Raw genomic sequence first — 24,101 nt, 5'->3', positions numbered from 1 at the left:
TATATACTCTAATAATATTTGATTTTAATTGGAGAGAGTATAAGGGTTGAATTTCAACATCAATAGAATATTTCATGATGGAACCCATTTATATTGCTGTCATTGGTTTTGTATTTAACAAAAATAATTATAATAAAAACAATTGCGTGATCAGGTCGTCTAGTGTTTTGATAAATTCATATATATTATTATTACAACCCCACCAATCAGTTTGCAAGATCGTTAGCTCTTAAAGATAACATAATTTCATCATTTTATGCCCAATTTGATCATGATAATTCTACGACCTATACTTTTATCTAGGTTAAACGACAAAGTTATATATGGATTCGGTACATATTATTTATTATGTATATTTTAAAAGTATTAAAATAATAAGCATTTTTATTTAACAAATAAAATTAATCATAATCATTAAAAGATATTCAACTTATTATTATTAAATTAATAGACGCTAAAATAATATTTAGTCTATACAAAAATTTTACTATGTTAAACTTATAGCCAAAGGCTGTGTTTAACTAAAAAAGTAACTAGTTTTCTATCCTTTTCGGCAAAAACAAATATTATTTACATCTAATGTCCTAATTTATATTCGATGGGAGAAGAACACATCAATAAAAATTGATTTTGATGTCTGAGTCAAAAGAAAAAGGTAAGAAATGAGTGTTCTAATAGATTTCACCAAGGTCAAAATTAGAAGTGTTCTAACAAGTCCGGGTGGGCGGGTCAAAATTTAAATGATCGGAATGGGTCATGTCAAATTTAAACGGGCCAGGGCAGGTTAAAGTCCGTTTAAATCTGATTCACTTTGACCAATTTTTTAGATGTTTATCTAATATTATTTATTCTACTTTATGGTCCGTTGGGTCGACCCACCTTTGTATATAATAATATCATATAAAATATTAAATAAATGATAAAATTTGTTTCGCAACCAATTCCTATAATTATTCGACTTGGCCTAACCCTTTACACCAAGGCCCGTTAATGACCTGAACCATTATTGATCCGACCCACCAATGACCCGTTGAAATATGACCTGAACCTTAACTCATTTGGTCAACCCAAACCCGATAAACACCTCTAGTCAAATTGAACTTTTCTAGTGCTAGGATTTACTGTTCCCATATGATCAGTAACCATAAGAACATTGACATTCTCATGTTATTGGGGGATAAATGACATGCGTGTTTATTAATTAATTAATGCAGGTTTATTTATGTATTTTAATGGGTTAAATTTTGTGGCTAATTTGATGAATAAAAATAAATGATAGATGGCTCATAGGATTCTAACTAATTCAATAATATGTGTGTGATAGATTAAATACAAGGTTACATATATTAAGAAGGATAAGAAGTTATTTTGGTCAATATATATTGAAAAGATACTATATTATAAATTAGAACATTTCTCATATTTATCATATAATAATCATTGTATATAGTGATATTTACAATTTAAGTTTTTCAAACGCTATATTGACCCTAGAATATTTTTTATTTTATTAAAATCAAAGGTGTATAATACTCTTATCCTTCTTATTTTAAATATTTTTTTAATGAATTTCACCCAATAATAAAAACTAGAAAATCAAATTTCTCGGATTTCCGATTTTCCAAAGATCTCAAACCAAATTGGGATCTAATTAAAATTTGGATATGTGATTTAAATTATCTGATTTTCAAAAATTAAATAAATTATTCGATTTTTAAACTAAATAAAAAATATTTTTGAACGGATAATTCGAATCAGACACCCTTACGTTGGACTAGTTATTTATTGTAGATTTAACTAGAAAGTTCTCTTTTACATTCCTATCTCACGCACGAGCAAATTTTTGCATTACAAAAAACTCAACACTCCCAAATAAGCATTCTCCACCAAGCTACTTCCAAAACATTTTCTATTATTCATACTAAGTACTAATTATACATGTATGTAAATTAAATTTTGTCATTAATGTCCTTATGTTTTGCACTTGATTATTCAATGAAGCTACTTAATTCTAAATGAGAATCAAACTTATGATATTATTTGAAATAAAATGATATTTGCTCTAACTGACAGATAATTATATGATATGGTAAATAAATATTTTACATGCTAAGATCAAAGGAGCTCAAATTGAGTGCTAGTTTGTAGCTAAGATGACAATGTAGGAATGATTAGAGTAGTAATAGTAAAGTGAATTATTAAATGCCACAAAAAAAAAATTAGAAATGTTATCCAAGAATCAATGTAAATGGAACACGTACTTTTAGAGTTGTACAAACTTTTGTTTGCAACCACTTTTACATAGATGGTGTCTACGGAAAATATAGTTAGCATAGGGGATCTTGTCTCCAACCATACGTTTATGTTCGGCTTGCAAACTCACTATTAGGTAACAATTCATTGAAAAACTCAACATTTCATCTAAGCTCATATAAATTGATTAGGTTCACTGTAGCATCATATGATTCGCTAATTTACTTGCGAATTGCAAATAAAAAATATATTATGGTCGATTTTGAATAATTTTGGAATCATTTCAAGTGAATTATGTTTTGAAAAGCAAATTAATTGACGAATTATGTTATACTCATCAAACATAGGAATAAACTAATATTCAAAGCTTTAGAGGATTAGTGCATTGCATGGTCGCTAAAGAAATTAATGGCACTATAAAGGTCAAATTTCTTTTTTAAAATGGCAAATAAGGCCGATTAGAGCTAAGAAACCCATTTAAAAAATGTTCCATGTTTCATGTATGGATTTAAATTTTAATAATTAAAGGAAAGATTTTTGGATCCAATAATAATAAGAAGAGAAGTAGAAGAAGGTCGAAAAATAGAGTGTTAGAGTTTGATGCAAATAAACAAAGAAAGAATACAACAAAGATCAAAAACAAAGATTTTAAAACAAGAGAAACAACACAAGATTTGGAAGATGGAGAAAATCCTGATGTCAATGTGATATTAGACTATAAAACTCCATCCTTAACAATTGAATTAATATTATTGCTTATCAGAGTATTGATTACAAACTATAATCCACTCTATACAAGAACTCCTTAGAATTGTTCAAGATGAGAGAAGAGAACAATTTCCCCAAAACCTCTCACTAAACCCTAAGTATTTGATGTGGCTTTCAACTCAATTCCCAATTGCTATACAACACAAATGATCTTACATGCATGTACAAGGGATATACAAGTGCTTATATAGGCTTTGGAACTAGAAGAAATGAATATGAGCAAGCCTTGAACTGTTTTGAACTTATCGAAATAAAACAAAAACCCACGAGTATCCGCTCGATCGGTCGAGCGAGCTATATGGGTCGAGTGATGGGATCGAGCGGGAGATCAAAATGTAGACAGAAGCATTTGATCTCTTGCTCGACTGGTCGAGCCAGGGTCAAGCGAGCAGCAAGTGCCACATAACAGATTTTCCAACACTCAACATATATCATAACTTCTATATTTCATCTCAACCCTTCAAACAACACATTCATCACATCATATGCACACATTGGGCTTTATTGGGTCACCATATCTAACACAGAGTATACATCGAAAACGAAAAGCGTAAACCAAGGGCCAAACAGGAATGAGACATCCTCCACCGGCTCGGGAAGTTGGAGGCAAGATAGAAACCTCCCAAGCAATAACAAAAAGATTGAAACATTGCAATAACAAAACACACAACAAATTTAATGGTGTTCCTTGCTCTAAAGTGATTATATTTCATTAAAGATTCAACAATACAAGAGTAAGCCTCTCTTGAGTTCAACAACTCTCTCACTTGCTTGCACTCACCCAATAACTCCACATTTGAACCCTGGCTAAAACTCTAATATGATTTTTATGCCCTTATATAGCCCATAAAATCAGTAAAAAGAATCTCGCAAAAGGTGTTGGGTATGGTCCAAATCTATAGCCCACAAAACCTTCACTTTAAGAACATTTTACAATGATTTGTTTAGCTCATAAAATTAGTAGCTAGATTATTCTAGTAATAGATATTTGCATAGAAAATACTAGAACATTAGAAAGATTATACAAGAAAAAGATTTGTGTGGAAATTACTAGATTCATGCCACCTACTAACCTCAAGTATAAATAGGGGTGTTGACATCTTATTTCATCCAACCATCCACACAAAATATCCTTCTTGTATTATTATTCTACTTCACAAGCTATTATCTTATATCTTTGTATCAATCTCGTTGATTATAATATAGTAGAATTATTTTTCAAGTGCTCGGTTTGTGTCATTTTCTTAAAAGTTTTTCTTGCCCTTTACACTTTAATTATTTCTCGATTGGATTACCTTTCCGCTAGCACTCTTACCCTAACAAAAGGAATTTAAGCGTCCCCCGAAACATCAGCAAATGAAAAAAAAAGCATCAGAAGATGCTAACCACAAATTCTCGTTTGAGCACTATGGTGCTTTGTTTGATCACCCTGTGTCAAGCTACTTTTGACTTTTTGTATTCTTCATCACAATGCATACTCAATTTCCTTTGTATTCCGTATTGCTCAACAACAATACATGCTAAGGAATGAGTTATATTGTAATCAAAATCAACTCGAAGTATAAGTAACATGGCTTTTGCTCGATGGATCTTGAATACTAATTATCAAAAATTGTGATCTTCATTTTCCACGCATTTCAATTCGCGTTAAATTTTAACTTGAAATAAGGGGTGAATGATATTTAAATTCGTGATCACTTATCACTTCTGATATCATGTTGAAAGAAAAATTAAATCAATAACTTTAACTCATAGTTAAAACGCAAACCATATTATAGACTCTAAAATTAAATAGTTTTCTATTAAAGTGTTTTCAAAGGTTTTAATACATCTTTAATTGAAAACGCATACTGCATTTGCAACAGGATAGAAAAAATTCCTTTTCAATTCTTTTGTCTAACTATCGTAGTCAAGTCCTACAATTAAGGGGAACCTCTAGTATGTTGTACGGTAATAATTACAACTAGTTGTACATAGTTCATCCTCTAAATAATTCAAATACTGGACATGATTATTATTTTTACGCACTAATGCATGTTATTATATCTAAAACCATACAATTATATTTGTATTTGAAGTAAATTAAATATTTAGGAAATTTTTCGAAATTTTAACATGGTAGACAATGTTCTTTTAATTCTTATGGTTACTCTGTAGTTTCAAATTAGTTTGGACAATGACCTTATTCATTAACGATATTGAGTTTTTCTCGTTTAATGAGCCGTCAACATTTATGTAGAATGACTCAAAATAATGTAACCCTTTGATCTCCAAATAGCCATGTTTCAGTCCACTTTTTATTTGTTTGACAAACTAAAAATCAAAAATCAACTAAAAAAACAATAAAAAAAAAACTAATTGTGAAACAACCATAAATAGTTAAGCTTCCCCTAGTTGGTTTATTGTCAAAAATATTAACTTTATAGTTGCTAGTAAGGGGAATCATATTTTGAAAGATAAATTGATGTGGGGCTTGAGTGTGTGACAGGCGTAGTTGTTCGGAGATTAAGAGTTTTTCTTCATGTATTCTCCTACAATTATCCAATATGTTACTCGGACTCTTTACTTTACTTCATGTACTCGTATTTGATCTTTAATGTTTGGACATAGCTATGTTTTTGATCATCATTGATTTATCATGTACTCCTATATAAAATTTTTATATCCCTTTTAAAATTTGACATTCAATATGAAATACTCATGCATATAATGAATTTTACTGCTGTTAATATATGATTTAAAGCATAATGTAGTATTTGATAGGGCACATACCTATTCTGAATTATAAATAAACTACTCATGTGAGAGATCTGTCTTATGATGAAACAACCTCAACTAAAAAACCTATATACTAATATGTATAAAATATGTTATTTAATTCATGTATGAGGCGGATCTCTCGATGAGACTGTCTCTCATAAAACAATTTCTCTTTATAAACCATGCATTTAGATTTGCTTTAACTAGTCTGAATCAAAATACAGACATTAATGTTCCTCATTTCCAAAGACCAAAGAAAATGTCCCAAAAAGGAAAAAAAAAATTCAATTAAATAATACATAATCACGCAAAAAAGTTTGTTTCATATTTTTATTCGGAAGGGCAAACTAGGGTAATTTACACCATATATATAGGAATAGGAATTTCCATACATATACGTGCATACATTCACATACATCTTACAAAAAAATCACCTCACAGAAATAGCAATAAATAGGTAATTACAATAATACAATCATACCATGTGGTATTTCAGAAAAAATGATGTAATTTATGTACAAATAAGCATCATTTTGAAAGAATGACACACTAGTTGTGGCAGTGTATGTTTTAAGACCTCCCAGGCAGGAGTGGTTCCTGCAACTGGTGATCAGAATTGCTTGCAACCGATGATGTATGAACGCCGGATTCCAAGTCTATGGTAGTTGCAGTTTCATTCTTTTGAGCGAGTCTCAGGAAACTGCTTGGCTTTCCGCCTTTGATGGAATCTGGTGTTCTTGGCATCTCGAATTCCTGTACGTGTTGGAAGCAAACTTGAGCAGCATCATGCACTCTCACAAAGTACCATTCCTTCCCGATCAATTCAACAAGTCCAGCTCGGGTTAAAGATTTCAGAACATCTTCATTAGGGTTGGAAATTACAATCTGCAAAACCAACAGAATGGAGCCAAAACCTTTTACTTATTCACATTCATAACCAATGTCACACATTTATATTCTATATACTATACAGTATAGGAACAAGCCTAAAACCTGGATGCCCCGAGCTTTGTACTCATGATACAAGTCTTTTAAAGCCTGAGCAGCGCTTGAGTCAATGTATGTCACAGCTGCAAAGAAATAAGCCTAATATATCAATATATGTTCTTCATTTTAAAGAATCACGAAAAAATTTATACATTTTCAGGATAGGAGAACTTAGATGTTGAGAAGCAGAGTAGTAAGGCCCGTCAGCTTCTTCAGACGAACCAAACATCAGTTTGGCCTATATGATAACTCTAAATTATATGTATCGATCCAACTCCCCACTATTCTTTGTTACTCTTTTCACATCATATATCTGTTAGGAAGATTGGTGACTTATGTTCATCAAGTATTTAGGACTTAAATAAGTAACTAATTGTGTTAGTGGGTAAGAAAACTTCCATGTGTTAGCTTGGCATTGGTTAGAGCAGGAAGAATCTCAGTACCAATGATTGATCATCATTGGTTGGTGTAAACATTGGAGAGAAATGTAAGGAATCAGACTAGGACAAATGTGAGATGGCAAGAGGGAGTATAGAGGACCATTAGATTCATTGATCATGCAAGCTGGCCAGCCAGAAACTGCCAGGTACCAAGTGCTCGAACGAGAATATTCTGCCAGAAAATTGCCTGTTTCTGTTTAGTTGGCTATGCCTTTGCCCGATGCTTCCCTATACATACCACACTCTAAGGTCATCGTTTACAAGGCAAAAGTTTCATTAGAAGTTCTTTTCTTGCTTATTTTATAACTCCCTTAACTTAGCCTATCTCTTCCCCATTAATCTCTCCATTATGGATCCTTTAAGTTTATAGATTGTCCTTTAGACACATTATTAATACAATCCTAGCTAGGTATGGCGGATGTAGCCTTTATTTGGTGAACCACCTTATATCTTGTTTTGTTTATTGATTTGTTCATTGTCATTTATCATACTTAGGTTCATATCCTTTTGCACTACATAGACGCTCATTTCCGTCCTTAAAATATTGATCTTGGTGTGCGAGTGTGTGCAATGACCAGTTGATTGGGGTTAATTGATTTACGAAGGGGTAATTAGGTACCTTGTTAGTGGTAACTTAGGGAATAAGTTAGTTCTAATAAGTAGTTTTCTTACAATAAGGGGAATTAGAGGCTCATTAAGCATGAGGAATATTGTTAAAACATTTGTGGAATGGGTTTTACTCATTTTAAAAGATCTCAAGCTTCTCGAATTGCTTGATCTATCTTTCGTTATTTTGTAATCTTCCTTTAATCATCAATTCTATAGTATAATTCCTTTTTTGTCATTTTATCTTTTCAATTTCCATTTTACTGTTTTATTTCATTTAACCAGTTCATAGCAGTGTGCCACTAATTTCAATATTAATGTATACTCTATAAGATATTGTGGCATCGATATATATCCTCTCAGAGTTTGATGCTGTCCTGCCTAGTAGGCAGTCAAAGGGCTTTAGATGTTAAAATCTTGAATTTAAACAGACCATTTTGATCTATAAGTAAAATGGGGGGAGTAATTTGAAGTTGGTTGTTACTTCATCATGGTACAACCTTAAATCTCTAATTTGTAGCTATCAGATGAAAGGATTATCCTGAAGCATCAAATCTGCAACATTTTCTAGTCCAATAAAGCAAACATGACTCAACAAAACAATGAGTGAAAATATCAGGAGAAAAGATTCAAAAGTACTTACGTGACAACTCAAGAATTACAAAATAAACTTGTTCTACTTCAGGACCACGCTTTATCGATCCATCATGATTGGTTTCGTACTCCCGCAGCCTACATGAGGAAACAAAAATACTTCTATATTCAGATTTCAGAGATTTAAGTGTAAATACGAGAACTTTCAGTTTCACATAAGCATTTCATAGTTCATTTCATCAGAAATCCAGCAGACAAAGAATATTTAATCATACTAAAAAATGTAAGAACTTGCCTATCCTTTATGTAACTAGTGTTGGCAAAATACATAGGCGCATCAACACGGACAACCACAATCCCGTGGTATGTGTATGCTTCTGGATATTGTTGAGTATTTCTGTAAATTGTTGTGCCTGGAAGACGACCCAGTACAGCTGCAGAGTTACAAAGCATAAAAGAATAATTTAGTCCTTCAAATAAGAGGAAGCTAATTAGTAGCAGCTAATGCTAGCCAAAAACAATCATTTCGCTCAAGTGATACACGACTTGTAACTAGAAAAATCATAGCAACTCACCGATATGTGGATTTGCTGATTCATATATAACAAAAGCAAGTGAAAAACCAACCTACAAAACAAAAATGAATTAACCAATCAATCATTATCAACCACAATTTACCTATCAATGGATTGGATTTAATTTATAACATTTCACACTGTAGTAGTCAATTTACCTAAACCAAGAGATAATTCTGTTAACTAACTAAAAAACAAAATCAGTAATGGCCAAGTTTAACTTCCAGCAGTAAGCTCGATGATCATTTTAACTAAACGCAGCTGAAGACAGCTGCTGCTCTATTATTTTTGATGGAAGTACTTACATCATACTTATATTAAATCATAATTATTATATACATCACTAATTAATATTTATAACCTGTAATAGAATACACAAGTGCCTGAAACATAAAATCCATGTACAGATCATCCGTGCAAGCAAGAATCAATCAGGCGCACAAATCACAGTATATTATCACATAAATTCCATGAACTTTAACAGTATCTCAATTCCAATTTGCAGCAACAAGCACACTTCCAAATTCCACCACACCAATTGTGAATAATTCCAACTTTAAGTAACTCACAGACCACTTATACCACATAATTCCAACTGTGAATGGGCTCAAAACTTGAGGATATTGTACATTTAAGTGGGTCCATAATCAACCGTCTACTTGTGCACATCCACAATTCCACATTAATGAGTCCATAATTCCCTATTTCTAGGAAAATATCTACTTCATGATCAACTCCAGGACTGAATAGGTACTATAATTTTGCAAGGAAGCTTCTCATGTAACAACCCAACAATTCACAGAACGTCATGGCGAAGTAAAATTTCACAAAATATCAAGATAGAATCCATGTCAAAGTAAGATGTACTATACTTTTTGGAAGGAGAATATGAAGGTATAGGAAATTTATAATTTATATAGAATATGTTACGGTACAAGCATATGAGATGATGATACAAAACTCACCCCAACTAGCACACCAATCTCAATTCCAAGGAACAAAGTTGCCGCAAAAGTGACAGTCCAAAGAAAAAAATCTTTTTTATCTACACGCCATAGAAGCATAGCCTCTTCATAATCCACCTGCAAAAACAAATTACTTGAGGAATTTAAATAGAATAACAGAATAACACAATTACAAAAGGTATGTTTTTTCAACTTTGATGATCAAACAGAATTTTTCGCAACATTTAAGTTTCTTTCAACATTTACAAATTACTGTCTTTCACCGGTAACACATTAATAAAAAAAATACTAACTTTTCAAAATTCAACCATATTAGCCATTAGCCACAATTTATTCACAAAACAGAATCCCAGATATATCCTTGGAGATGTATGCATTAACACGGCAAACAAGGTGTTCGTAGCACGTAGACCAATTGTTCTTAGCATTTAGGCGAGAGATGAACAAATAAAGAATTTCAAAATAAACAGTAAGATTATGACTACAATAAACATATCGACTTTAAAGCCCATTAACTAATTGTACTTACCAGACCCATGACGGCTGAAATCACGATAGCAGCCAAACCGCACTGTTGAGTTTGTTGACAAAGTTAAAGATCTTGTGAGCAATAATGATAAACAATTCAAAAAAAGTAGAGACCAGATAGAAAATGTGCTCTGGACATACAAAAATGTTACAATGAAAAACAGGAGTTGCCTATGTTCAATGTTATGAACATGATCCAATACAAATAGCTTTTATGGTCATGCTTGTATTGGGTGAAAATATTTATGGGGGAATAAAAGTCAAACTAAAAAATGAAGGTTATTGGAGTATAAATTAAGAGAATACCGTTGTTGTAAAAGGTAAGAAATAGTTGAATAGTGATGGAGAAAAAGGTTTAGAAGAACTATTCCCGTTATTTCGGGGTAAATATTTACCCTTAGTGGGATGGAGGGGAAGTATTTCTCCCTTCTCCCCCAAAATAAGGTTGATCATCTTTATTTTCCTTCATCTAACCATACCATTATGTTCTTTATCCTTCATCTCCTCTTTCAAATTTACCTCTACTTACCTTTATTTGTTTAGTTACACTTTTATTTTCCCTCATATTTATTCTAAATACAAGCATGCCCAACAAGAAAATACAACAGAAAACTTGAAGAGATTCCTAATTCCATGTAAGTTGTAACTTATACAAGAAAAACACGGAAATTGAAACGAGCATCACACCTGAGGTATGTCAACAAATAATGGAGTCAAGAATAGGAGAGCACAACTCATTATGATTCCTGTGAGTATCCCGGCAAAGCCTGTTTTTGCTCCACTTTCATGATTCACTGCAGATCTAGAAAACGAACCTGCAACACCAAATCAACAAAAGTGTCATTCTGCAAGGAACTAGCTACATGAGAACAAAGTTAGAATCATGTCACGAAAGCAAGAGTTTGTTGCAATCTCAGATTTACAGTATAAACAGCGGTGCACAACACTCTATAACTCCAATGTCACTAAGTGACTCTCCCCTGGGCAGAGTTTGGAGGGGTTGGATTTGCATATCCTTATCAATGTATTGGATTTGCATATCCTTATCAATGTAATAACGAAGAGGTTCTTTTTGAATGACCCTTGACTAGAAATATTATATGAAACTTACATAAATAAGAAGCTCAAGTGAATTAATGAGCTATTTAACTATAGTCCAATGTAATCTGCAACCAAACCACAACAAATCTTGGCACCAGCGAGAATGGACAACATAAACAAAGCATTTAGGAAAAGACTAAGAAGTCATCTAATTGCATACTAATTCTATAGGAAGTTTTATCTGATAAGAATTGCATATTAGTATAGTTTGGTTGGCATTTCTTGGCCAAGCTTAAGAAATGGAAATTTCACCCTAGTGGAAATTCTCACAAAATATAGGGAATTAATTACTGGGAGGAGTCGCCGTGCTGGTAATTTCAAAATCCTAATTCAATTGCAAATTCTAGCGTTCAACCAAACAAAAAATTATTTCTTAGTAACTCGACAAAGGAAGTAACTTCCAAAGTAATAGAAAATTCCTAATGAAATTGTCATGACTCGGGTCAAAGGGTCCAAGGGCATTATTGACATTGCATATTAATTAGTCTTAGTATTTTTAAATTAGAATAGTTATCTTTAATTGTCTTTGAGTTTAGGCTATATATAGAGCCACCCTTATAATAATTGAAGAGCTTTTTGAATAATAATAGAATAAGAAAAAGTCCTTTTGGAGTCGAGAGCAGACTCGAATTGCTCATATCTCGTGCTCACTAATCAGGTTTTGATAACGGGTCAGGGCTGTTCTATTACAAATGGTATCAGAGTCGAACTCGGAGTGTGGAGCATGCAGAGTGGATGGCTTGCGGGGTGGATGGCCTGGAAGAGCCAGCCGTGACCCAATGTAACCGTGACCCTGTGCAGCCATGACCAACCGAGGACGTTGGCCTTATGGGAGTCGATGTTATGGTCCATTGCAAGGTATGACACTTGTCTCATATCAGTTGTAAAATGCAATTAGTGTGGGGTTTATTGGTAAATGGGGCTCTCTCACCTAATAGATTAGTCTTTTGGGTGAGCTCTCCCCTGTTTGTACTATAACAATGGTAAGAAGATTTAGGTTCTGAAGAAGAGATTAAGGTTAAAATGTGGAATCCTCAACAGTAATGGCCAAGTCTGTCTTGTAAAAATCAGGAAAAGGAAGAAAGCAGGATTTCAAAAGAAAAGAACAAGAGAAATTCAAGAAAGGAAAACAAACAGAAAGAACTTGAGGAAAAATGAAGGGATAAAAAAACAAGGGGAGACCATGGGGAAAAACAGCAAAATAAATAAGGAAAAAAGAAAGAAGGTTCAACAAAGAAGTAGCGAGAAAAAAGAGAGGATTTTTTATGTTCATGATAGTGGATCTGGGGGAGAACCGGGTTTGAGTCATCGGAAAAAGACAAAGACGGTGAGTAGGAAGGTCCAGCGACACCAAAGGGGACGACAGAAGGCGTAATCATGGCTAACAATTTTAGGGTTTGGGTTTATGGTTTTGAGGAGAGAGAGAATTGAAAGAGAGAAGGGATTGTCGAAGGTGGCAACCGGAAAACGTAGAGGGCTCACCGGCGACATGAAGACAGCAGACACGATTGGAAAATTTGGGCGACTTACTGAGAAGAAGCGCAGTGACGGGTGGTTGCTGACCAGCGGGATATGACCTACACTTAACACCATACTCATGGAAGCTTTTGAGCTAAAAGGAGAAGGTAGAGGAGGCGACGACTGGGAAATACTTAAGGTTGCCGCAAAATTGTCGGCTCACCGGGATTCTAAGGTGGCTAGCTGGCGCGTGGAAACTTGAAAAAGGGAACTGATTCTTGGGATTCTAAGATGGGAGAAAAGAAGTGGGATGTGAAGAAGACTGGGAATTCAGCCAAGGAAGAAGAAGGGGCAATTAAGGTTTGCTGGTGATGATGTCACGGCTAACATCATCAATGTTGATGTCATCATGGCAAATCAGGATTTGGGCCTTTTTACACTATTAAAATTCATTTTTAGGATTTTCAGCCCATTAAAAGATTTCTTCGCTCTAATTTTTGGAAAAATTTGAAATGCACAAGATAATTAATCAAAAAAAATGAACAAAATAGTATAAGTTTTAACTTTATACCAGAAGTAAGTGTAAAATTTTCAAATTTGAAGTTTGGGGTTGTTTGCAATTAGTAACTGCGAACAGCATGCTTCACAAAAACAGGTCAAATAGTTGTTCGCAGTTAGTAACTGCGAACATTTATCTTGTCCCAAACCTCAAGTTTGAAAATTTCACTTACTTTTTGAATAAAGTTGAAACTTATATTATTTTGTTCATTTTGTTGATAAATTGTCTTATACATTTCAAATTTTCAATTTTTGTCAACCCACTTACTCATTTAACCCACCTCTACAAAATCTTCAAACTCAAAACTGTAGAGTTGGAATTAGACACACGAATGAAGGATGACACACATTTGAGAACAACCAACTGGACTCACAAAGCTAATTTTTATCCACCCCTTGAGGGCAAGGTGGAACTACAAACAGTCATAATGTCATGACTCGGGTCAAAGGGTCTAAGGGCATTATTGACATTTCATATTAATTAGTCTTAATAATTTGTGTTAGAATAGTTGTTACCTTTAGTTGTCTTCTGGGGCTTAGGCATATATAAAGCCACTCTTGTAATGATCGAGAAGCTTTTTGAATAATAATAGAATAAAAAAAAAGCCCTTTTGGAGTCAAGAGCAGACTCGAATTGCTCATATCTCATGTCACTAATCGGTTTCGGTAACGGGTCAGGGTTGATCTATTACAGAAATTTACTTCTTACCTCGACTGAACAAGCTCTAAATAGGAAATTGATTGGTTATTATGTGGTTTTCGTGTGGGAGAGTTTATTGTCTCTCAAGTCCTATTGTTAACAAGTACATATAGATCCTTTGTTACTTTGATCTTCTTAGATTACCGTTAATACAAGCTCACCATTGTATCTTAATTTTTTTTCATTGTTGAGTTACAACTGAATCCTTAATTCATAGCACATTTCGTAGAAGTAAAAACAAAAACATCTACTCCCCACTTTTATTATGAAATTAAAATGTTAAATATATGCAGTAAAAAGTCAATCTCTAGCCAGGATGTAGAGGAACGATTGATAGATTAAAATCTTACCAGTACTAGGATATGAAGAAAAAAATGACCCCGCAATGTTGGCTACACCAAGACCAAAAAGCTGTCAAATGTAATTCGGTTAGCTTTAAAAATGATTTCAGAATACTAAGATTAGACTTCAATAAATGATGATAGCCAATAATAATCACTTCAACCTAACAGTGACTTGTTTTCTCTTTCACTTTAGTCTCGTCGTCACGGAATTTTAAAGCTAGGTTTGCATTTATTTATGCATGGTCATTGATCGATCTCCTATCGTTAAGACGCAACAAATCTGCTTAAAACTTACCTCTTGATTCGAATCTAAATCATAGCCATTCTTTGCTGCAAGTGCTTTAGCAATTCCTACAGATTCCTGAAGTGCAACCATTAAATAACACATTAAGAGCTCCACCGGGTATACATTACAAAAGAAGAAAGCTTCTCTACAGTCCTTAGTTCCTTACCAATATGGCTACACCAGTTATAAGAAATGCTGTAGGAATCAAGGATTTGAAATAATCAAAAGCTTTAGGAACTGAAAACTCCGGGAGTCCTTGAGGTATTTCCCCAACCTATATCAATAATACACAATTCTTAAAAAAACAAATAGGAGCCTTGAGATAGTAATGGGAAATACACACATAAACACTATACAATCATACTGCATAGTGAAGAGTCTATAGACCCACAAAGCCTCAAATATTATACGTTAATGCACTTTAACTATAAAATTTTGCTGCTTTCAGTCTCTAATTTCTGTATAAATAAGGCCAACGAGGCCATAACAAACCAAGTATAGTTTCCCAGCACATAAGCCATGACAGAAACTGAGGTTCCTATTCTTTTCACCCTCTTAACATAGATGTTCTAAATTTAAATATTTTTCCAATGCTGAAATTACTTAAATAAATAAAATCACATACTTATCTCTTTATGTCTTGAAATGCTACTATCACTATCAAATTCTCAGAATAGGCTAAGAATAACCGTATGTAAACCTTCAATGTGCACCAATTTTTTGCAAAAAATATGAACATTACAACACATAATGAAAGGAAAATCTAGATAAATTAATTCCATTAGACTCATTATATTATAGTATCTTTGTTAGATTAACTTTAGGCCGTGTCGTGCAAGAGAAGGGAGAAAATAGAGGGTTAAGGGGTTGGTAACCATATAATTGATGATGGCTTTCGCATAGTTGTGTAACAAACTATATGTTCATTCAGAATCGAATTTTGTTGTTTTACTCCCCACTTATCTGTTTTCAAGTCACAGGACACTCAATGATAGTAGAATTGTGGATGATGATTTCACTAATGTAGTGTTTGGGAACAAGTATTTCCTTTCAAATTATGGATTTCAATTGTGAAATCATAAATAAAGAATTTGAGAATGACAAGGTTTGGGTAGTCATTCTCAAATTCTCAACTTTAACTATTTTAAAAACAATGGTGGAATTTGATCCAAATTCAAATTTGAAAATTTTTGATTTGCCAAACAATAAATTTAAGCCATTTTGATAGGAGCCATTTTCAAATTTCCAAATGAAATCATCGTTTTTAAACATGGCATGAGGAAAAATATTCTGCATTTTGATAGGAGCCCAACTCGTCTCTCCATCCAAAATAAGGTAAGTTCCCCAGGCATATGATGCATTCGTTAGGCTAAAAAAGTAAATGGAAGAACTAAACGTTAACTGCTACAAGAAGTATTTTCCTATCAATGTAATGTGAACATATAGACAGTTAGACATATACAAGTAAATAAAGATCATAAAGGACTATTATTAGTAATCTATTTCACATATCTGGATTTCAAATTTCATTTAAAAAAAAAAGAAGCAAAAGACACTCGTACACCGTTACAAACTTCAAGGCAAAGATAAAAGTATCTTACCACACTGATGGCAGATGGATGAAATAATTTGACAATAGCAGTACCCAAAACAACTCCCGTCAATGGACCTGCTGCTCGGATAAATCTCAGATACTTCCTCGTTTTCCCCTATAAAAACGATACCATGATGATCATCCTATCCCTAGATGATACTAAATATGAAGTTAAAAAAAAATACACCAATTCCTTAGAAACCTCCTTACCAGGTGCTTCATAATCAACATGATAGCTAGAATCAAAGACCCCAACATGAATGGTGGCCATGAAAACTACAAAAGGAATAGAAAAACTGTTTAGTATATTAGCTCCATATACCAATGTAAAACCCCAAGAAAAAAATGACCTAAGTTGAAAGAAAGCAGTGCAAGAGAAAGGGTACTCAAATGAAGTCAAAATAGTAGAATGAAGACTGGTTTATCAAATAGTTAAACAATGTTGCTGGTGATGGTTTATCCAAATTATGGGGAACTGCTAGTGATACATCCAAACAACAGACACTCCAACTAAGTAATGTGCATGCAATTTTTCAGTCCTCAAGAAGCTTACAGAGAAATTTAATTAAAAAGAATGGTCGATTCATTGAATACATCACAGAAGCAGACAAGCAGTGTTCTTAAACAATATCAAACTCTGTAAGTAACATCAAAGAGAATGCTTGGCTTTTTTTTTGTGATCTGAGGACATACCTTGTCAATTCCAGCAATAATACTTTTTGCAAGGGGAATAATTTCACTGCTTCGAACTATATCATAGCCCAAAAAGTATTTTGCTTGAGACAAGGCAATGACTATAGCTGATGCAGTAGTGAAGCCAGAAATCACAGCATGGCTGATAAAACGAATAATCCATCCAAGCCTGGGAGGAAAGAGAAGTATAAGTGTTGTTTCAAGAGACCAAACAAATTAACACTCAGGGGTAGATTTATCGTCTACATGTTCACATCAGAATTTTAAAGCATAAAAAAACCTTAATGAACCTTTTGAATGTTTGGAACCAATATATTTTTGTTGTTGTAAACTCAAAGCCTTTTTTGTCGTAGATCATTCAACTCTAAAACCGTGTGTGTTGTTCACCCCCGTACATCTGTACATGACAGCTCATCCTATGAATTTTTTTTCTAGAAAACATGCTTTGGAAAGTGATTGTGTGAACAAGATACTACAACACTCGATCTCTTAGAGACTGTAAACTATTTCACTTAAGACTCCTCATCACAAGCACTTGTGGCAGGTACTAAAGTCGAATACATGAGGTACAAAAACATGAAATGTGTTTTAGTGAATGCAAAGCATGACCCATAATACACGAAATATGACTTGATTCGATATGAGAAATGAGAAACGTTAATTAAGTGTTTCGAAAACTTAGGAAATGAAATTTGATCCAGTAGCAGTTAAGATTGGGCCATAAATCCACATACATTGTATGCAAATGAAAAATGTTTATTTATGTGTTTCGGATCGCATTTCCGTAACATATTGATACGATCGGTTTGAACGTGGCATGGAGTAAAGTTTTGCATTTCAGATTTTAAGATTCGATGAGCATGACCTCAGACACAAATCTGCTTAACCATACGCAAAAGGTTAACAAAGGGTATGTTACTTCATTAAACCTTAAAAATATGATGCTGAACCCGTGATAAATTTTTCTACTAAATTCAGTAACATGTAAACCGTGAAAGTTTATGGCCTTGAAGTCCACATTTGGCATTCCCCTCTAGTCCAAAACAAAATCATTTACTAGCGTAGAAAATAACTACCTCAAGAGGCCCATCAAGCATTCTAATATGCCAACCATAAGTGCCAATGTGATTGCAAGTTCTGTGTACAGCTTATCAGATGGACTAGCAAGACCACTTAAAACATTAGAGACCAGGAGAGATGTCAAAGCTACAGGACCCACTGCAAGCTGCCTTGAGGAACCAAAAATGGCATATACAAATACAGGAACGCAACCAGAATCTGTTGAGAAAAATGAGAATCAGATTTTGAATGACAATCATAGAGCAGGTGATATTCACAAACATCATAGACCAATTAAGACAACCATCAATACAAATCAGATCTTTGGAAAGGGGCAGGCCACCAACACAATTAGGAAAAAGTAGTTACAGCTTATAAGATACAGAGACATAGAGAAGCATCATCATAATAAAGAAATGGTGCTAATTGTTGAAAGTCATCACTAGTTTGAATATGTTGCTATGATGAGCCACCTAAGTCTTCTACAGGCCAGAGATCCCAATAAGGAATAGTAAAGTAGTACATATAATTAGTTAAGTATGCACTGATCCATTCTACTAAGTTGCTTATTCAATAATTAAAATCAAGAACTTCTAAAAAAAAAATAAATAAAAGAAGCATCAAGAAAGCATTATCTAATCATTGATTATGAATTTCTACATGAAACTTGGTAGATTGCTTGTAATGTTTCCAAGACACAATAGACACAAAATTTCTTATCCTCCGAACTACATGCTCTACCACCTTTTAATTCATCCATTTCAACTAGTGACCTAAATTTTCATTCAAAATCTGATATTATTACCAATAAATGAATAAATAAACAGCAGCAGACAGTCACAAAATATCAGTAAGTTTGAACTTACAGAGTCCATAAATGGGAGCGAGCCCAGCTAACTTCGCATACGACATTGCCTGACCATCAAGATTGCCGATCAATTAAAATCCTATAATATAGTTGATTATTGAAACAAATAAATATTTCCAACAAAGTGATAGTATAGATACATATCTTGGGGCTTCAACCAAAAACTTAATCTGATGGTTGAGTTTGAAGCCCTAGGAATTGTTATATACGTTAAATTAGGCTGAACATATTGTCAATGTCAACATATAATCGGGGAAACATAAGGTGCACACACTTCATAAGCAAAGGAGATACCATCCCAAAACCGTATGGTTGTGGGAGAAAGGGCTCCAATGACTTATAAAGTGTGCAAACCATGTTTAATTCATCGGTGTGAGATAAAGTATTACAACACCCCCTTCACATGCGAACCCCATCAAGTTTGCATGTGAGAGTAATCAATTAGGGTAGAAATGCATTCTTTTCGGACCACCATTTATGTTTTTGATCGAACCATTGGCTCTGATACCATGTTAAATTAGACTTGACTTATTTTCAATGCCAGCATATAATCAGGGAGCACGAGGTGCACACACTCATAAGTAAAGGTGATAGCATCCCAAAACCATATGGCTATGGGAAGAAGGGCTCCAATGACTTATAAAGTGTGTACACCATGCTTAATTCATTGATGTGGGATAGAGCATCTCAACAATATAGTCTATCGTGAACTACATGTCAACTCGAGACAATAGATAAAGCTGAAGTTCAAAGTCGATCAAGTTTTTTAATCTTGGTTGTAGTTCCAAACTTGTCACTATATTATGACCACAGATGCACCTTACACGACCATGCAAAGGGTTTGTGGCATTCACCACCTAATGCTACATTGGTGGAAGATGATTACTCTTTTACACTAGAGTCGTCATGCAGTAAAATGTAACTTAAAAAAGTATGTTAATTGTTTGGAGTACATAGCATATCCTGAAGCCTCAACCATCAGCTTAAGCTTTTGGTTAAGTTGGTTCCTTGATATTGACATAACAATTATTAAGGAGTCAATTTAACATGCAAGGAAAGTATCGTAAGGATTAAGAAACAAGAACATCCATTGCTGCGAAAATTAGTTATTAAATTAAACATGAGAAGGGAAATGAAGCTTTGAGAAGAAAGTCAAATTTATAGGGAAAAATAAGTTTCAATCAGCATAATTTATAGTAAAATCAATTTCAGTTGAAAGTTGTATAAAATAAAATTAATAAAAGAATTGTATTAATATAGTTACATGGAATGTGGAACGTAGCCACTTAACTATGTTTTAACTTATAGATTAAAAATAAAACATAAATTATGTTAGACTTATAAATAGATAGCGCTATTATATGGATCAAAATGTTGAGTTTTTAAAAGAATCATTAATTAGTAAGATGATAGGGGTAGTGAAAATGTGAATACTTGATGGACGAGTCGGCTTACACATAGAATTAGACACGTAGGTATAGAAAGAGTTTAAGAGTAGTAAATAATAAAGATAAGATGAAAGATGATTAATATGATTTTGACTAGTGCAAAAACGGTCAGGTATTATTGAACCAAGAAATATAAAAGTCAAAGCTTGAGGGATTTAAATAGAGGTCAGGGAAAACCTGAGATGTCCTAAAGGACAGGAGTGGAAAAGAGCACGAACAATTTAGACTTAAGATTGAAATAATAGAAAATTAAAATAAAGAGAGAAAACAAATTCACAGGGAGGACCATTGAAACTATTCTAAGACTTTGTATTGTTGTTTGTTGTTGTGTTGATGAATAATACTCCCTCCTATTCACCATAAGTTTCTTATTTGTTTTATGCAGTCTATTCAATACATTTATTCAATCCTTAATATTTCTAATTGTGAATAATTAAAAATCATGGAAAGTTGATATGAATAATCCTTGCATTGTGAAGAATCAAAAAAGATTTCACTTGACTACGTTTTAACTTATAGATTAATATTGAAGTACAAATTAAAAACAAGAGATGAATAGTATCCTAAAAGTAACTGGGACACTTATGGTGAATAAGAGGTAGTACACAAAACAAATGAGAACTTTGGGCAAGAAATGAGAACTTATTAAAAATATGCTAAAAATGTATTATAATAATAATAATAATAATAATAATAATAATAATAATAATAATAATAATAATAATTTATACTTTCTACTATACTTTCTACATTTGACTTTTTACGCAATTCAATGTGTTATTTTGATTATTTATATATTGAACTATACGCATCTAAAAATTACAAAAAAATAATATTATAAAAGTATGCGATTAGACGATTCAAACAAGATCCCACTTGACTATTTTTTCTTATACATTAGTCGCAATATATAAAATAAGCTTAAATAATAGATAGTGTCAAACATCGTTATATAGCAAGTATTTTAGAACGCAGGTAGTACAACAGAAATTATTTTCCAATATCTTACATTTTCATATATATATATATATATATATATATATATATATATATATATATATATATATATATATATATATATATATATATATATATATATATATATATACATATATATATATATATATATATATATATATATATATATTCATGATTATAATATTTATCTAAATCATTGAAGAAGAGAAAACGTGCTAATCCAATTGATGACAGAAAACGAAATAGTCTGTCTAGTCGATGCTAAGAAAGTTGGAATCTAGTTAAGCTTTCGGGGCATATACACCAATGAAAAGTTCAAGTCCAAAAATGGAATCCTATTTTTCTTATAGAAAAGTAAATCTCAAAGTGGACCCAACTTTGCTTCAAACCACGAACTTCATTTTTACACACGCTAAACTATTGCCACTGACGACAACACAGCAAAATACAAAAATGAAATGATTATTTATTTCTTATCACATAAATTATTTTGTTATTCAATTTACATTTAAGTGCCAATCCAATATTAAAAAACTAATGAAGATTTATCCGCAAATAGAACTTTATAATCAAATGTATGATCTAATCATTCATTGCCACGTATAAATCAGGATTCACAGCATTAGGCCTAAAATAGAAACACATGATAGGTCATAGCAAGTTACCAACAGCCAACAGCAACAATGTGCTTGTTCATTCGTCCACCAACTTTTTCCCTACTTTTGACGCATTATTTTTATCACTTTTAGTTTTTCTGACTCCATATTTGTAATCCTACAGTATTATGTTTTTAAAATTATTTGTAAAAAAACAAGTAATCCACATGTATATTTGTGATTAGCTAAGCTGTTTGTATAATTGTATGCAATCTTTTGTCTTTTCCAATTTATTATATTTATACAAGTTAAATATTGTATTTAAGATCGATAATAATGCCAACATAAGATTTAATGATACTATTTCGTAAAATGTATAAATGCATTAACAAAATTAAAAATTACCTTTGGCAAACCATTACCCTTACATGATTATCATAACTTATCTAATTAAAATTAAATAGCATATGCTATATAACAACTAACTATGTACCAATTTCAGAAGTACAAATAAATTTAACATATCAAATAGTGTGCCTAACTTATCATTTATGTGTTTTCATCTAATTACTATTATTTTAAAAAAGTAAAAAACATAAAGTAGAAATGATTTGCAATTGAGCTTATAAAATCAACGGAATTCGAAAAAAATACACAAAAATTCTTCAAAATCAGCAAAAATTCGGAAAAAAAAATAGAGAAAAATAGTTGATGAATGCGAAATTAGAGAGGAGACAATCACCTGAGGAACAACCATAACACCGACGGTGATACCAGCCATAAGATCACTTTGAAGATTATCATGAAAATTGTATGATCGAACCCAGCGATAACAAGGGAGGAAGATTGAGATCCATTCTGTGATACTCATCGCTTTCATTTTGGACCTCCATCGAGCAAACATAGAGCTAGACGACGTCGTCAAAGAGAATCCAAGGTTCGACGTCGTTTCAGGATGCTGTAACGGAATAACTTTCACCGGCCTGTTACTGTAACTCCTCGCTAATCCGGCGAGGTCGCCGGAACTTGGAGAAGCGTAGGATTTCTCCATGTTGATAACCAGCGTATTTTAGAGTAATGACGCCCCTTTTTGAGAGAGAAAGAGAGGGAGGAGAAAGGATTCATAAGGAAGTAGATCATTTATAGGTGACCTTATCGGTGTGGCCAAAGGTTGGGAATAATTCTTTTGGCTCAGGTTGAGTCAGTGTGAGTTACTAGATCGAATTGATTACAAAAGTTGTCACATTTTTTATTAATGGAGAAATTGATATTAATAATTTGATATTTAATTAATTTGCAATGAATTATTATATTTTTAGATTATTTTTTAATAAGAAAATAATTTTAATATTTATCATATATTTGCCTACAGGCGACAATATATCATATTATTAATAATAGGTATTAGAAAATAATTTAAAAGTGAGATTATTTAGAACGTATCAATAAAATGTTGGATTATTAATGTCAATTTTTCTTTAATTATATCATACAAATTCAATTTTTAATTTGAATTATTTTTTATTTTGGTCGCCAAAAATATTTACGTTTTCTTATTTGAAAATGGACTTTATTACATCCTTTTACTCTCAACTAGATCATCATCATACACAGTGTATCCCGTTCATAGAAAACTATGGTCAGGGTCTAGGCAGAAAAGAAAGCCTGCAACTCATACCCATAGAGGTGAGTGCGGTCAAAGTGTCCCTCGGCTCGAGAAAGGTCTTCAAAGAGAGAGAACCTGTAACTTACAAATAAAATAAATAGAATACATACAAATAAAATAAATAGAATACATACAAATAACTAAAAATAAAGATAAAAATAAAGAAGGAGGTAAAGAGCGATAATTAAAGACAATAAACAATAACAAACGATGGGTAAAAATGACGGGTTTAATAATCTAAGACGTGGATAAGGCGCCACCAACTGCCCCTATCCC

The 24,101-nt window shown here is 32.7% G+C and overlaps 1 protein-coding gene across 2 annotated transcripts; it reads right to left on the bottom strand.

The window, feature by feature from the left end:
* Positions 1-6,084: 6,084 nt before the first annotated feature.
* LOC130803619 (probable sulfate transporter 4.2) lies at positions 6,085-23,399 on the bottom strand. 2 transcript variants are annotated; one of them, XM_057667805.1, is made up of 17 exons: positions 22,902-23,399; positions 19,136-19,184; positions 18,287-18,488; positions 17,211-17,379; positions 16,728-16,793; positions 16,525-16,632; positions 15,090-15,197; positions 14,933-14,998; positions 14,644-14,704; positions 11,164-11,291; positions 10,478-10,519; positions 9,949-10,065; positions 8,984-9,035; positions 8,704-8,842; positions 8,458-8,546; positions 6,775-6,851; positions 6,085-6,666 (listed from the first exon to the last, which is right to left on the bottom strand). In XM_057667805.1, the coding sequence occupies exons 1-17, from the start codon at positions 23,208-23,210 to the stop codon at positions 6,352-6,354; spliced, it is 2,097 nt and encodes a 698-aa protein (XP_057523788.1). In that variant the 5' UTR covers positions 23,211-23,399; the 3' UTR covers positions 6,085-6,351. The 2 variants fall into 2 exon arrangements, with proteins under 2 accessions (XP_057523788.1, XP_057523789.1); XM_057667806.1 differs by having other exon boundaries at positions 19,136-19,216; positions 22,902-23,039.
* Positions 23,400-24,101: the final 702 nt, after the last annotated feature.

The sequence above is a fragment of the Amaranthus tricolor genome, chromosome 17, assembly GCF_026212465.1.
Source record: "Amaranthus tricolor cultivar Red isolate AtriRed21 chromosome 17, ASM2621246v1, whole genome shotgun sequence".
Lineage (NCBI taxonomy): Eukaryota > Viridiplantae > Streptophyta > Magnoliopsida > Caryophyllales > Amaranthaceae > Amaranthus > Amaranthus tricolor.
Note: the sequence above shows the minus strand (reverse complement) of the source record. Positions and strands in the feature narration are given on the sequence as shown.